The 16,359-nt window shown below is 45.3% G+C and overlaps 1 protein-coding gene across 5 annotated transcripts in view; it reads left to right on the top strand.

The window, feature by feature from the left end:
• Positions 1–16,359, top strand: part of atm (ATM serine/threonine kinase) — a 215,734-nt gene that overhangs the window by 30,833 nt on the left and 168,542 nt on the right. For all 5 annotated transcript variants that reach the window (XM_038818310.1, XM_038818311.1, XM_038818312.1 and 2 more), the window contains exons 7-11: positions 4,847–5,085; positions 6,578–6,747; positions 7,002–7,171; positions 8,100–8,471; positions 11,243–11,440. In XM_038818310.1, the coding sequence (XP_038674238.1) occupies positions 4,847–5,085; positions 6,578–6,747; positions 7,002–7,171; positions 8,100–8,471; positions 11,243–11,440 (1,149 nt within the window). The remainder of the gene's footprint in view (positions 1–4,846; positions 5,086–6,577; positions 6,748–7,001; positions 7,172–8,099; positions 8,472–11,242; positions 11,441–16,359) is intronic.

Raw genomic sequence — 16,359 nt, 5'->3', positions numbered from 1 at the left:
AGCGTACAGACCAACAATACCAACTCCCAATACTTCCAGCTGCACAGGGGCACCAGACAAGGATGCCCACTGTCTCCGCTGCTGTTCGCACTAGCAATCAAACCGCTGGCAATCGCGCTCAGGGCAGCAAAAAATTGGAGGGGGATCCGAAGGGGAGGCAGAGAGCACAGAGTCTCACTCTATGCAGATGACCTGCTCCTCTACATCTCGGACCCACAGAGCAGCATGGACGGAATCATGGCGCTCCTGAAAGAGTTTGGAGCCTTCTCGGGCTACAAACTCAACATGAGCAAAAGCGAGATCTTCCCAGTACACCCCCCAGTACACCCGCAGGGGGGGGGGGGGGGGGGGTGAGAGAAGCACTAAAGGGGCTGCCTTTCAAACAAGCCCCACACAAATTCCACTACCTGGGGATCCAAATAGCCCATGACTGGAAAGGGATCCACAAATGGAACCTCACCAGTCTGACAGAGGAAGTAAGAAAGGACCTGCAAAGGTGGAACACGCTCCCACTCTCCCTCGCGGGAAGAGTCCAGACGTTCAAAATGAACGTACTGCCCAGGTTCCTCTTCCTGTTTAGATCCATTCCGATCTACATCCCCAAGGCCTTTTTCAAAGCGCTGGACAAACTTATCATGGCGTTCGTATGGGGGTAAAAATGCTAGGATCCCAAAGAAGGTCCTACAAAAAACAAAATCCAGGGGGGGGCTAGCCCTCCCGAACCTACAATTCTACCACTGGGCGGCAACAGCCGAGCGAGTAAGGGGATGGATCCATGAGCCAGAAGCCGAGTGGGTGCGTGCGGAGGACGTCTCCTGCATGGGGACCTCCCTCCGGGCCCTTGCCACGGCAGCACTCTCATCCCCACCCAAAAAACACTCCAGCAGCCCAGTGGTGACAGCCACCCTCCAATCCTGGAACCAACTGCGGCAGCAATTTGGCCTGACCAAAATGTCGGATAAGACTTCCATCTGCAACAACCATAGGTTCACATCAGCACTGACTGACGCCACCTTCAAAAGGTGGAAGCAGGACGGAGGGACACTGACAGTCAGGGACCTATACACGGATGGCAGGATCGCAACACTGGACGAACTGACAGAGAAATTTCGGCTAGTCAGGGGGAACGAGCTACGGTATCTGCAGCTCAAAAACTTCTTACGAAAGGAGACAAGGACGTACCCACAACCGCCACAGCAGACACTACTGGAAGACCTACTGGACGCAAGTATCCTAGAGAAAGGGAACTGTAGCGACATGTATGACCGACTGGTAGAAAGGGACGACACCGTACTGGACACAACAAGAATGAAATGGGAGGATGACCTGGGGATTGAGATAGGGTGGGGACTCTGGAGCGAAGCACTGCATAGGGTCAACTCCACCTCCACGTGCGCAAGGCTCAGCCTGACGCAACTAAAAGTGGTACATAGAGCCCACTTAACAAGAAACCGTATGAGTAGGTTCTTCCTGGAGGTGGAGGACAGATGTGAACGGTTTCAAAGAGGCCCGGCCAACCACGCCCACATGTTCTGGTTTTGCCCCAGACTTGTGGAGTACTGGACAGCCGCCTTCAAGGCTATGTCCAAAGTGGTGGGGGTGAGGGTGGAGCCATGCCCGATAGTGGTGGTCTTCGGGGTTTCAGACCAGCCAGATCTATTTCTGGGGAGGAGGGCGGACGCCCTTGCCTTTGCCTCCCTGATCGTCCGTCGTAAAATCCTGTTTGGCTGGCGGTCAGCAGCACCACCCAGAGCTGCAGACTGGCTGTCCGACCTCTCGGAATCTCTCCAAATGGAGAAAATCAAATTCGCCATCCGAGGGTCAGACGACGGCTTCCACAGGACGTGGGAGCCAGTCATGCAATTGTTCCGGGACCTGTTTGTGGCCAACGAACAAGAGGAAGAATAGTCGGGTGGCCAAGAATCAGGGGAAAATGGACGGGAATCGGGGGGGGTCTACAGGTTCGTTATGGGGGTTTGTTCGCATGGTTTTACGCTTATTTCTTTTTCTTGTTAATTTATTGTTTTTGTATTGGAGGGGAGGTGTTACTGTTTTTCTCTATTGTGATAAAATTTGTTGTTGAAAACTTGAATAAATATTATTCCCAAAAAAAAGGAAGGACAAAGCCGCAAGCGACAGTCTGATGGCAAGCTAAGGCCCAAAACCAAATTGTAAATAAATGTCTATAAACATGTGCCTCGGCCATATTGGGGAATGTAAAATATGTATGCCGGTTAAAGGGGGTGGCCACAGTTGTTATTATGAAGATGCTTACCTGTAAATATACATGTTAATTTTTGCGTGTGTTTTTTTCTAATAATTTGTAATTTGTTGGATATAAAATATGAAAACTCAATAAAAAACATTTCCAAAATTTTTTAAAAATAGAATTCCTACGGTGCAGAAGGAGGCTATTTGGGCCATCGAGTCTGCACCGGCCCTCTGAAAGAGCACCCCACCTAGGCCCACTTCCTTGCCCTATTCAGAAACCCACCTAACTTTGGGTACTAAAGGACAATTTAGCATGGCCAATGCACCTAACCGTCTTTGCTGTTTTTTATATTCTATGCATTTTTCTGACCTGCCACTATTTTTTGTGAAGTTGTATGCTTTTTCTTTCAATTTGATACTACCTTTAACTTCATTAGTTTGCCATGAATGGTGGCTTCTCCTTCTAGAGTCTTTCTTTCTTAATTGAATATACCTTTGTCTAGCGTCACAAAATATCTCCTGAAACATCTTCCACTCTATCTCTACTGACCTACCCCTTAACCTAATTTCCTAGTTCACTTTAGCCGGCTCTGTATTCATACCTTTATAATTGCTTTTATTTAAGTTCAAGATGCTAGTCTTGGATCACTTTTCTCTCCCTCAAACTCAATGTAAGATTCAATAATTTAATGATCTCTGCTACCTTGGGCTCCTTCACAATGAGGTCATTAATTAATCCTATCTCATTACCAGGTAATGAAATCTACCCTGTGGTTAAGTGTAATCTCGTATACACTTTAACTCAGTAGAAATTTACACTACATGCCTCGGAGGCGTAATGAAATCTTTATTGGGTGTCTATTGATTATAATTGTGAGTTTGAAATCTTCTTGTGGGTACAAATCAAATGTTCTGAAGAAAGCCCCTGCAGAAGGCTTTAAGAGATAAAATTAAACTCAGTCGCTTACAAACAAATTGAACTTTCAAAATACAGTAATGGTTTCTTGCTCCAAGCAAAACAGCTTGCGCAGACTTAGAGTAGAAATATGAAAATATAAAATAAAGATAGTAGATAATCAAGCATATGGTATAGAGTGATTCCGGAATGGAAAATTGCTGCCCGGACCACTATTTTTCAGGAAAATGTTATCAATCTGAGTCCATCTGTTCCTACCCTTGTAAGATGCTGATTGGCTTGGATGACTCTTAAATGCATTTGATTGGATGGTAGTTGTCAATCATCAATGTGCAACATAGGAATGACTATGTTGGATCTTTGGGTGTTTTCTGAGTGTTGGAATGTAATTTACACTTATTATCAGGTCTGGTATTTGTTGACTGCTATACTCTTCACATTTTGAACAATGGTAGATTCATGTTGACTATGGTGCTCATTTTGACCGTCAGTAGAAATGTTGCATTTGCTTATGGTTAGACTGCAAATGTTTCAAAATCCATGCTTTTATTATTGCAAGCTATGTGCTTTTGTAATCTGAGGTTGTGTTTGATTATATTTGCAGTCTTATGATGGGATCCATTTTTAAAATGATTTTTGAACTGGGCTTTATTATTTATAACAAAATGGCTAAATCAGTGGTCCTTTACCTGTCAGAAATAGCGGGTTTCCTTCACCAGGTCGAGAATAATCTGCTCTCTGGCTGTAGATGTTGCTGCTCTAAGAAACTGCCTAGGGAACACTCTTATGAATTCATCGTCCAGGCTTTCCTTGCCAGTCTGTTTCATCAAATCTATATGTGGATTAGAGGGTGGCACAGTGGTTAGCATTGCTGCCTACGGCGCTGAGGACCCAACTTCGAATCCCGGCCCTGGGACACTGTCCATGTGGAGTTTGCACATTCTCCCCATGTCTGCATGGGTTTCAGCCCCACAAGCCAAAGATGTGCATGGTAGGTGGATTGGCCACACTAAATTGCCCCTTAATTGGAAACAAAACTAATTAGGTACTCTAAATTTAAAACAAAAATCTATATGTGGATTAAAATCAGCCATGATTATCTCCATACCTTTCTCAGAAACTCCCATTATTTATTTCTTTATATCTCTCCTTTGCTGTTCGGAAATGTATAACAAGTGACTTATCTTTGATATTTCTTATCTCTACCCAAACTGATTGTACATCTTGATCTTTAGAACGAAGGTTATCTCTAACTATTGTACTTATGGCATCCTTAGTAAACAGAGCTACCCCACCATCTTTTCCTCGCTTCCTATCCTTCCAAAATGTCATGTACCCTTGAATATTCAGGTCCTAGCCTTTGTCATCTTATAACCATTCCTCTGTAATGGCTTTTAACTCATATATTCATTACAATTTGAGCTGTCAATTCATCTGTTTTGTTATGAATGCAATGTACATTCAGATACAGAGCCTTTGATTCTGTTGTTTTGCAACCTCTGGCTTTATCTGTTGGAGCACTTTTATGTTTCTATGCTCTGTCCCTTTGTGCCACATTTTGATTATCATTACCCTTGTTACTGATGTGATGCACGTAGTATCAATCAGCCAAAGTCCCTAGCCCTTTCATTAATGATTTTTTTGTGACTGATGGTGAAGGCAGCTTTAACAAAAAAAAGTAAGAATGTTTAATTGTTTTCATTCATATTTCTAATACAGACAGGAAAACATCTTCGCTGTCATTGAACACATCATGTCAGCTCTCAATGTCTTTCTCAACATGTGTGTGATGAATTGTCGTATTCGTGTGTGCAAACTGGGGGAGGAGATCTTTCCAACACTTCTATGCATTTGGACTCGGAAGCGTCCCCAAGATTCCCTAAAAGAAGAAATAATTGAATTCTTTCGATTACAGCTTCGAGCCCACCACCCAAAAGGGGCCAAAACTCAGGAAAAAGGTACGGGGTAGATTGAGTTAGCTTGTGGCCTATGTTATTTTGTTTTTAAAAGTTCAGTTACGGAGTGTGGGCATCGCTGACTAGGCTAGCATTTAATGCCCATCCTTAATTGCCCTCAAAAACGTAGTGGTGAGCTACCTACTTCAACTGCTGCATTTCCACAGTGCTGTTAGGGAGTTCCAAGATTTTGACTCAACAACATTGAAGGAATGGCAATATATTTCCAAGTCAGGATGGTGAGTGACTTGGAGGGGAACTTCCAGGTGGTTGCGTTCCTATGTATTTGCTGGCCTTGTCCTTCTAGATGGTAGTGGGTTTGGAAGATGTTGCCTAAGGTGCCTCAGTGAACATCTACAGTGCACACTACTGCCACTGTTGTCAGTAGTGGAGGGAGTGAATGTTTGTGGAAAGGTTGCTAATCAGGTGGGCTGCTTTGTCCTTGTGCACAATTTACAGATAGTGTAGGAAAAAATATTTTTTCTCTATTTAATTATTGATTTAAATTCTTTATTACTAGTAACAGTACATACATGGTTGATTATGGTTTTTGTTAGCTATCTCTGCATGGTACAGATATATGCACTTTTATTTTACCAGCTGAGGACCAGTTACTATGTCTAGGTTATAGTCCCAAACAATGTGGAATTACGTACATATACAGATTTAGATTTATTGTCATGAGTATTAAGGTACAGTGAAAAGTATTGTTCTGTGGACAGTCCAGGCAGTTCGCTCTATACATGAAAACATAGAACATACAAATACATGATGTAGGGTGGCACGGTAGTATAGTGGTTAGCACTATTGATTCACAGCGCCAGGGACCCGCGTTCGATTCCTGACTTGGGTCACTGTGCGGAGTCTGCAGGTTCTCCCAATGTCTGCGTGGATTTCCTCCGGGCGCTCTACTTTCCTCCCACAAGTCCTGCGACACTTGTTAGGTAAATTGGACATTCTCAATTCTCCCTCCGTGTACCCGTGTGGCAACTGGGAGATTTTCACAGTAACTTCATTGTAGTGTTAATGTAAGCCTACTTGTGACACTAATAAAGATTATTATTATATAGTTATAAATGCATAAACATAGCTAATGGGTGAAGCATACGGATTATAGTGCGGCAACTGTAGAGCAGATGCGTAGAAAGATCAGTTCAATACATAAAAGGGCCATTCGGGTGTCTGGTAACAGCGCGCAATAAGGTGCTTTTGAATCTAATAGTGCATGTTCTCAAATTGCATTTTCTACCCAATGGAAGAGGTTAGATGAGAGAATAACCCACATGGCTGGGGTCTTTGATTATGCTGTCCGCTTTTGCAAGTCGGCGGGAGGTGTAAGGCTGATTTTCTAGAGTGCGGAGAACTAATACCAACTAATATCTTACCCAAACTATTCTAAATCTTCAAGATTCTTCTGAATATTATTTGTGTTTTAAAATGTTCAGTGTAATTATAATAAACTGTTTTTAATTTAATTTAATGTTTGTGTGAATAGGTGCTTTTGCAACTGACTGGTTGAAATGGCAGAGTCTGCTTTTTAGTCTCTATGAAACAATTGTCAATGAAGTGAGTCACATCGGAAGCAGAGGAAAGTACTCGGGAGGAATGCGCCATGTTGCTGTCAAGGATAACCTTGTTGATCTGGCTGCTGATATCTGTCATCAGGTAAAGTAGAAATGAAAATCTGACTGCTTTGGATTCCTGACATCTCTAATAGATTGACGTTCAACTTGGGAGGTGAGATGTTGGCATGGTTACTGATAACCGGTTTAATAGAGCTCTGGTTGTATGCAGAACATTTATTATTTTCACATCAAATTGTAATCTAGATGTTGAAGCATACGTTGAAGGAAGCAAATAATACTTTTACCATAAGAGCGCTTTAGGTGGAGCCAATTAATTTTATTCTTTGCTTTCAGTTGTTTGGTCAAGATACCAAGGTGTTTGTGTCATCAGTAACAACTGTTGATTCACCACAAAGCCACTCTCATCAGGGAACACCAAGCAAACTTAGACGTGTTGAATTAGGATGGGATGTAGTACGTGATGGTCTGCAAAAATCGCAGAATGATTTTGATGTGATACCATGGTATGTTTGCTTCTAAAATTAGATGTGTACCTAATACTGATTTCATTACTAATTGCTCTAAACTTTACATTTTTCCCCCATTTTCTTGTGCATATTCCCAGTCCACCTTACTAGAGTAGTGGGTCATTCTACATTCCTGTTAAAAGTTCAATAAAGAAGGTTAGGTTAAGTTTGAAATGTTTTATTCAGTTTGGACCTATTGAAGTCAATAGAGACTACAGAGGTTGGAATATTTTATGCTATGGGAAGTACAGAAATGCTGCTCATCACTGTAGTAGTGTCTGTAGTTTTTCTTCCTCCTTTTCCCCTTTCAATTTTAACAAAGCATTATCCTGACTGAGATAACCTCTTCTCCTTTCCCTGTTTCAGTTGTTTGATGAAGATTGTCCTATGATAGTTTTAAAATAAATGTGCTAGCATCTATCTGATATGTATTATCCGCTGTCTCCCCATCACCGCTTTCTTCTCCCTGTTTGTTTGAGGGACCTAACTGGCTTGGTTCCCTCATCTGTGCTGTACTGGTCCAGCAACGACTCCAACAGTGAGAAAAAAAATCACTTGAGACAAAAATGAATAGGTAAGAGAAGCAAAGGACAGAACACAAGAAATGGAAGTGACGGAGGTAAACAACAAAAACAAAGATAAGAGGAGGAGAAAGACATTTATATCATACGTAACACATTATGCTCAAAGAGTCACACCAATTTGTGTTTTTCTTATCCAAGAGCTGCAGAAGTTAAACTAGTCATTATAAAACACATCTCATTGCCAGATTCTAATCGGACTTGTGAAGTATCTTACAGAGATCATTTTAATTTAAAGTTTAATTCAGTTCAATATAAATATTGGAATTTGTTAATGAAATTTAAAATTCTGAGGAATATTAGTGCATTATAAATGATGGAAAACGTTTGCTTTTGTTCCTTAGGTTACAAATCACCACAGTTCTGGTTGCAAAGTATCCATCAAGTGTACCCCACAATGAACTGGTTCCCATTCTGACCATATTGCACCAGATCCTATCTCAGCAGAGACGAGGAGAAAGAATTCCTTATGTTCTTTGCTGCCTCAGTGAGATTGCTGTGTGCCAGAGATTGAAGTCGACTCTAAATACTGTACAAAGATTAGACCTGCAGAAGCTCTGGGCCAAGATCTGGGCCATCACATTTCGATGTATCAGCTCACAGCAAACTGAGGTTGAAAGCTTTCAGCTGCTGGAGGCTATCCTTCATGGAAACTTGACTATCCCAGATAAAGATTTCTGGAAAATATTTTCATGCTCTACATGTCAGCCATCCAGGTGAGCCTATCATATCCAAATGTTCATGGTGATGATCATCTGTTTCAAAATTAGAGTACAAACTTTTATGTAATTTTGTCTATAATTCCCAAAACATTAGCACTTCAATTCTTCCCTGTTCACCTTGTAGAAGGACAGATGGCCGTGTTGCACTCAGGTTGTCAGTTGAACTGAATACTGGAATGAGCCAGCCACCTCGCCTGTCAGTAAATTGGTTACACTGCTTACAATTCAGCCATAATAGAGCAGGAAAGCCTTGTGTTAATAGCACGGTTGATGATAAACACCAACGTATTCCAAATCCCAGAAGGGAAACTTGTAACTCCTGCCCTTGACTGTGAAGTAAGATTTGAAAACCAGATAATGATGTCCCAGATGGGTTTTCTGATGATTTTAAATAAAATAAATGTTTATTAAACAACATTAAAGTAAATTAGAAGTATACTTAACCAACTCCGTGACTGTACACAGTAACCATGACTTTATCCAGTTATAAACACCTTTGTTTCCTTAACTTCAGAGCTAATTCTCCCCAAACAACATTTCTACGTTTAAAAAAAAACTATAACCAAAATCCAGTTATAGCTACCACACCAGGCAGTTATTTATTTTGGGGTTGCTTCTTATGTAGGACAAAACAACTGGTTGTTGAAGCAGGTCTTCTTCACAGAGGCAGCTTGCTGGGCGTTCAAAAGCTATATCTGCTGTGGGCTGAAGTCTCAAAAAAGACCGTTGCATAGGTTGAATTGCTTCTGATTTACCGTTTTACCTTTTGATCTCCTCCTGTCTGAACTAACCTCTTCAGAAGTCAAACTTAATTACCTTCATTTCTTGAGTACACCCTTTAGAATCTAATTGAAAAGTTAACACCATGTATATTTCTTTGAACATTTGACATCTTACTCAAACTCATGATATTCTATTGCCCATGGTTACTATTTTGCCTTAGATAAACATCTGTTTGCAGTGTAGCTAGGCTCATCAACATATTAAAAGCACTAATTCCATTAACCTAGCCAAACTGTCCCTGCCATTACACACCTTCCATTTTTAAATAGTTTAAAAAAAAACTTGGAACCAGCAGAACACATTCCAATTTACTGGATTTCCTTGATTTTTCATGTTGCCATGATTTTTCCTGACACTTCGATTTAGTCCCGAGTCTGTTCTGAATTTGTCACATTTCCCAAGAAAGCAGAAAGATCCTAAATTGTGCATTCTGAGTGTAAAATTAGTTAATTCCTGAATCCAATCCAGTGATTCCTGCTATTTAGTCCATCATGACTGCCATTAGTTCTTGCTTTGATTTATGTCTTGTTCATGCTTATCCTCATTGCAGTTTGTACTTCATTGATATATGACTGACATGTGCCCAATTTAGTTCACCAATTTATTTAGCTTGAAGTACCAAGTTGTATCATGTTATAGTGGATCCCTATAATTTGGTTGAGATGAATAGATTATAACATAAATCTTTGCGCATGGTGGCGCAGTGGTTACCACTGCTGCTTAATGGCACCGAGATCCCAGGTTCGATTCTGGCCCTGGGTCACTTTCGTCCCCACGTCCTAAAGATGTGCATTGTAGGTAGATAGGCCACTCTAACCTGCCCCTTAATTGGAAAAATGAATTGGGTAATTTCATAGAATTTACAGTGCAGAAGGAGGCCATTCGGCCCATCGAGTCTGCACCGGCTCTTGGAAAGAGCACCCTACCCAAGCCCATACCTCCACCCTATCCCCATAACCCAGTAACCCCACCTAACACTAAGGGCAATTTGGACCCTGAGGGCAATTTAGTCTGGCCAATTCACCTAACCTGCACATCTTTGGACTGTGGGAGGAAACCGGAGCACCCGGAGGAAACCCACGCACACGGGGAGAACGTGCAGACTCCACACAGACAGTGACCCAAGCCGGGATTCGAACCTAGGACCCTGGAGCTGTGAAGCATTTGTGCTAACCATTATGCTACCGTTATTTTTAAAAATAACAAATCTTTGTAAAGATTTCATCAGCTAATTAAAATTACTTTTAATACCAGAAATCTTGTGTAGCATTGCAAGTATCATTGTGGAATCAGACTTGCATTGCAGGATGGCTCCCTAGATAACTGGATGCTGAAACAGCAGCTGAATCTGGAAAGAAGGGGAGTGTTATGGTTGGGAAATTGACAAGTTTGGCCCAATAATCAGGGTAGGAGTGAAACTATATTACTTTAACGAGAACTGGTTCATTTTGAATGTATATAAAGTATTGGAGGCTGAAAAAGAAGTATATACTTCTCTGTATGTAAAGGGGCTGGACGGACTGAGAAAGCTCTGCTTAGTTTGTGCACGAACAAAGGCTAAAAAGATCCCAAGGGAAGGCCCAACAAATAAAATTAAGCTGTAGGAAATAAGCAAAATAGAAACATTATCAAATGCATTTCCAGTAGGTGATGAACAATTAACTTTGTTTCCTGTTATATAACTTGTATCTTTAAGTGCCTATATAGTCTAACTATTGAGGAAACAAAAACCAGGCAATCTGAGGAAAGCGCAAGGAAAAAATTGAACTGTTTAATTGGTGTTAATGATCCAGAACAATTTGATTAATTTGTATTGCTGGTTATTGATGGTTTTTACTATTTGAGTGAATAGGCATGGTTATTTTAATTGCAGTTAAGTAATTCATATTTACAAATATGGTATTTTGGAGTATGGGCAATTTACCAATGCTTTGGAAATGCTTTAAATAATTAGCATCTAATTGTTGAAAGATATTCTCAAGTTCTGCAGTTAAATGCCTCTCACGAGCATTGGCGAAGTGCACTTTACCAGAACAAATCGATGGCCTTGCTGAACATAACCTAATAACTATGGGTGACAGACCACAGACTCTTAGAGAAGCCATAATGCGATGGTTATTGGGATACCGAGCAGAGGAGGACATGGAAGAAAATGTGGAGCTTCCGTCCATTATCCGCAGGTTGGTCAATTCATCTTACAAAGTTCAACTGTAAGATAATGTTGAACTATTCTGTGGACACTGAATTTTCCGGACTTAAATGCCTGGAGTGTGATTTAGCCTCGAAAGTATAATCGTACTGCATGACAATTTCTGGAATTGTTTAATTACTCTATTTAACACAGTAGAATGAACTTTGCCTTGCACCAAATGATCATATCTGACTTGGTAGTGCTTAAGGTTGACAGTAAGAGTAAAAAATAAACACCCCATTTCATAATGCTCACCTCTTTGATCAAAATAAAGATGTATTTATTATAAATAAATATTACTTGTCCATATTCATATCCAAAGAAAATTACTTTGAAAAGCTGAATTTACTGCCTTTTGGAATAAATAAATGTTTTCAGGTCTAATTTTACTTGAGCAAAGTCTTGAAACTCTGAAGCAAAATTAATATTTTTAAGTCGATGTTTGCTCATGGCTTACACGCAGCAACAAACCCAACAAATCTAAAACTAGCTAATTCAAGTCCAGCCAGGGTTGTGTTAGAATAGTCAGGTCCGGACTTCCGGTTGCGGCGATGTACGAGTGAGCCGCACATTCGGTGGGCTCTCACTCCGGCGGGGCTGAACAGCTGATTCCCCGCGATAACGGGACCACGGGGGCGGCAAAAAGGCTGCCGGGAACAGAAGAGGAGAGCGGGCTGCAGCAGATGGAAGTGTGGGAGGCCAGCAGGTGAGGAAGAAAGAGAGAGAGAGAGACGGAGGCAAGGAGGAAGCTGACCTGAAGGGTAAGATGGCGGACCCACGGACCTTCCTTCCTCCAGGACAAAGGAAAAAAAAAGTTTGGAGTTGCTGAGGAGGGACAGCTTGGACCCACTTCAGATGCCCAGGAGGTAAAATTCAAGGAGCTGGGCGAAGGAAAGCGGCAGCGAAGGCGCTGAGGAGCGGGCTGCGGCACATGGAACAGCGGGATTCCAGAAGGCAGAAGAAGAAGGAGAAAAAGGGACAGAGACAAGGACCTGAAGAAAATTACCTGGGACCTAAGATGGCGGACACACGGACCCCGGACTCAGCAATCCAGCTGGCGCTGGATAACATGCTCCAGGTAATGAAGTCCAGTTTTGAAGCGCTGAAGTGGGGCAGCTTGGACCCAATCCAGAAAGCGGTGGATCAGCTCAACCAGAGGCTGGACGCCCAGGATGTTAAAGTTAAGGAGCTGGGAGAGGCGGTGGAGGAGCAGGCGCATGCGCAAACGGTTGCAGCGCTAGAAGTGGACGGCCTGAAAGAGCGGCAGAGAAGACTGCTGGACAGAGTGGAGGAGCTGGAGAATAGAGTCCGCAGGAACAATCTGAGGATGGTCGGCCTCCCGGAGGGGGCGGAGGGAGCTGATGCTGCAGAGTTTGTAGCAGACCTGCTGAAGCAGCTGATGGGGGCCGAAGCCTTTCCGCGACCGCTGGAGCTGGAGGGGGCACACAGAGTGCAGGGGCGGCCGGGCGGACCCCCCCCGCCCGATGGTGATTAGGTTCCACAGGTTCGTGGACAAGGAGTGGGTGCTGCAGTGGGCAAAGAGCGCCAGGAGCAGCACGTGGAACAACAGTGTTCTCCGCATTTATCAGGACCTAAGCCAGGAGGTGGCACGGCGGCGAGCAGCCTTTAAGAATGTCAAGGAGGTGCTTACAACACCAGGTTAAAGTCCAACAGGTTTGTTTCAAACACGAGCTTTCGGAGCACGGCTCCTTCTTCAGGTGAAGAAGGAGCCGTGCTCCGAAAGCTCGTGTTTGAAACAAACCTGTTGGACTTTAACCTGGTGTTGTAAGACTTCTTACTGTGCTCACCCCAGTCCAACGCCGGCATCTCCACATCAAGGAGGTGCTGTTCAAGAAGCACGTGAAGTTTGGTCTGCTGTTCCCAGCTCGGCTATGGGTCACGCACCAGGGTCAACACCACTACTTCTCCGAGCCCGAAGAAGCGATGGATTTTGTGAGGGACCTGGGCCTGGTCCCGAAAGGAGGCCCCAAGGACGCGAGTTAGGGCCCGAGGATTTCTGTGGGAAGGAACGCCGAATGTGCCTGGACTGCTGCTCAACGGTTTGCTGGGCCAAGGGGGCCAAGCGGAACATTTGAGACTCTTTCCTTTGTTCATGGACATTTATGTGCTTTTTCTCTTTTTTCTGTGGTTTTTTCTTTTTTTTTCCTGTTTGGGCTGGTTTGTGCTTTTTGTGCAGCTCGCGGAAGACACTGGAGCCGGCTTGCCCCAGTGGGTGGGGAGGAGGACGGGGAAACGAGGGGAATGGGACAGGAAGGCGCCGGAGTGTTGAGTCACCGGGCTAGCAGATTGGCTAGTCAAGGAAGTCAGATGGGGGGGGAAGTTACAGCCAGTAGATGGCAGGTCGAGGGTGGAGGCAGCCAAAGGGCGGGCCAGGAATGGCGCGACGCACGGGTCGGGTCGGCCCGAGAAAGGCTATGGCTGACCGGCGGGGTGGGGGTGGGATGTGCCCCCCGACCAGGCTGATCACCTGGAACGTTAAGGGACTGAATGGGCCGGTTAAGAGGGCGCGGGTGTTCGCGCACTTGCGGGCCCTGAGGGCGGACGTAATTATGTTGCAGGAGACACATCTGAAAGTGTCAGACCAGACCAGGCTAAGGAAGGGCTGGATTAGCCAGGTCTTCCACTCGGACTTCGACTCGAAGTCCAGAGGGGTGGCAATCATGATCAACAAGCGCGTGCAATTTGAGGCAGAGGGCATATCCGCAGACAGGGGGGGCAGATACCTGATGGTACGGGGCAGACTGGAGGGGAGAAGAGTGGTGCTGGTGAATATATATGCCCCGAACTGGGATGACGTGGACTTCATTAAAAGAGTGCTGGGGAAGATCCCGGACTTGGATTCTTGCAGGCTAATAATGGGAGGGGACTTTAACATGGTCCTTGACCCGACTTTGGATCGGTCGTGTCCCAGGACGGGTAGACTCTCAGCAATGGCAAGGGAGCTGAAAGGGTTTATGGAGCAAATGGGGGCAGTGGACCCCTGGAGAGAGGGACAGGCAACAGGAAGGGGCTACTCGTTTTACTCGCACGTCCGTAAAGTATATTCCAGGATAGATTTCTTTGTACTAAGCAGGGACTGTATGGGGGTGGTAAAGAACACGGAATACTCAGCAATTACCATTTCAGACCATGCCCCGCATTGGGTGGACCTGCAGTTCGGGGGAGCGAGCTATCAACGCCCGCAATGGAGGCTAGATGTGGGACTGCTGTCGGAGGAGGGGATCTGCGAGAGGCTTCGGAAATGTATAAAAAATTACCTGCAGGTGAATGACACTGGGGAGGTCTCAGCGGCGACCGTGTGGGAGGCGCTAAAGGCAGTAGTGCGGGGGGAGCTGATTTCAATTGGGGCCCACAGAGCCAAGGCAGACCGGGCAGAGATGGATAGATTGGTCAGGGAAATGGGTCGGATAGATGAAGAGCACGCGGAGTCCCCGGGGGAGGTTTTACTCAGGGAGAGGCAGAGACTACAGGCGGAACTGGGGGTACTATCCACGAGCAGGGCCGTGGAACAGCTTAGGAAGGCGAGGGGAGTGGTGTACGAGTATGGGGAAAAGGCCAGCAGACTGTTAGCGCAGCAACTCAGGAGGAGGGAGGCGGCCAGGGAAATAGGTAGAGTGAGGGACGAGGGGGGGCGCAAAGTGGAGGATCCGGCAGAACTGAATAGGGTATTCCGGGACTTCTATCGTAAGCTGTATACTTCGGAGCCGCCGGAAGGACCGGAGGGGATGAAAAGGTTTCTGGACGGGTTAACATTCCCAACAGTTGGAGGGGGGGGGGGGGGGGGGGGGGGGCGAGTGGAAGAGCTGGGGACCCCGATTAGAGTAGAGGAGGTATTGGGGGGCCTAAAGGCCATGCAGTCGGGGAAGTCCCCGGGGCCGGATGGATACCCAGTAGAGTTTTATAGGAAGTTCTCTGAGCTGGTGGGCCCGGTCTTGGCGAGGGTTTTCAATGAGGCAAGGGACAGAGGGACCCTGCCGCCGACAATGTCACAAGCCACCATATCTCTGATATTGAAGCGGGGTAAAGACCCGGAGGTGTGCGGGTCCTACAGGCCAATCTCCCTGATTAATGTAGACGCCAAGCTCCTGGCAAAGGTACTGGCGGGTAGAATGGAGGACTGTGTACCAGAGGTGATTGGGGAGGATCAAACGGGGTTCGTGAAAGGTAGGCAGCTGGCGGCCAATCTGAGGAGATTGCTCAATGTGATAATGATGCCCCCGGCGGGTAGAGAGGTGGAGGTAGTGGTGGCAATGGACGCCGAGAAGGCCTTTGACCGGGTGGAGTGGGACTATCTATGGGAGGTGCTCGGACGGTTTGGGTTCGGGGAGGGATTGGTGGATTGGATCAAATTATTATATCAGGCCACGAGGGCCAGCGTCAGGACCAACAGAGAAGTGTCGGAGTACTTTAGGTTGTACCGAGGGACGAGACAGGGCTGCCCGCTCTCCCCGCTGCTGTTTGCGCTGGCCATAGAGCCGCTGGCGATTGCGCTGAGAGCCGCAGAGGGTTGGAAGGGGATGGTGAGGGGCGGGGTTGAACACAGGGTTTCTCTTTATGCAGACGACCTGCTCCTGTACGTGTCGGACCCAGTGGCCGGGATGGGAACTATACTGGGAATGCTGAGGGAGTTCGGCCAGTTCTCAGGATACAAATTAAATACGGTCAAGAGTGAAATGTTTGTGGTCCAGGCAAGGGGCCAGGAGAACAGATTGAGAGGGCTACCGTTTAGGCTAGTTGAGGAAAATTTCCGGTATTTGGGAATCCAGGTGGAACGAGACTGGGGCAGGCTGCATAAGTTAAATTTGGCCAGGTTGGTGGAGCAAATGAAGGGAGAGTTTCGGAGATGGGATGCACTCCCGCTGTCACTGGCAGGGAGGGTGCAGACTG

The sequence above is a fragment of the Scyliorhinus canicula genome, chromosome 14 (assembly GCF_902713615.1).
Source record: "Scyliorhinus canicula chromosome 14, sScyCan1.1, whole genome shotgun sequence".
NCBI lineage: Eukaryota > Metazoa > Chordata > Chondrichthyes > Carcharhiniformes > Scyliorhinidae > Scyliorhinus > Scyliorhinus canicula.
The sequence above is the reverse complement of the archived record's forward strand: the minus strand, read 5'-3'. Positions and strand labels throughout refer to the sequence as shown.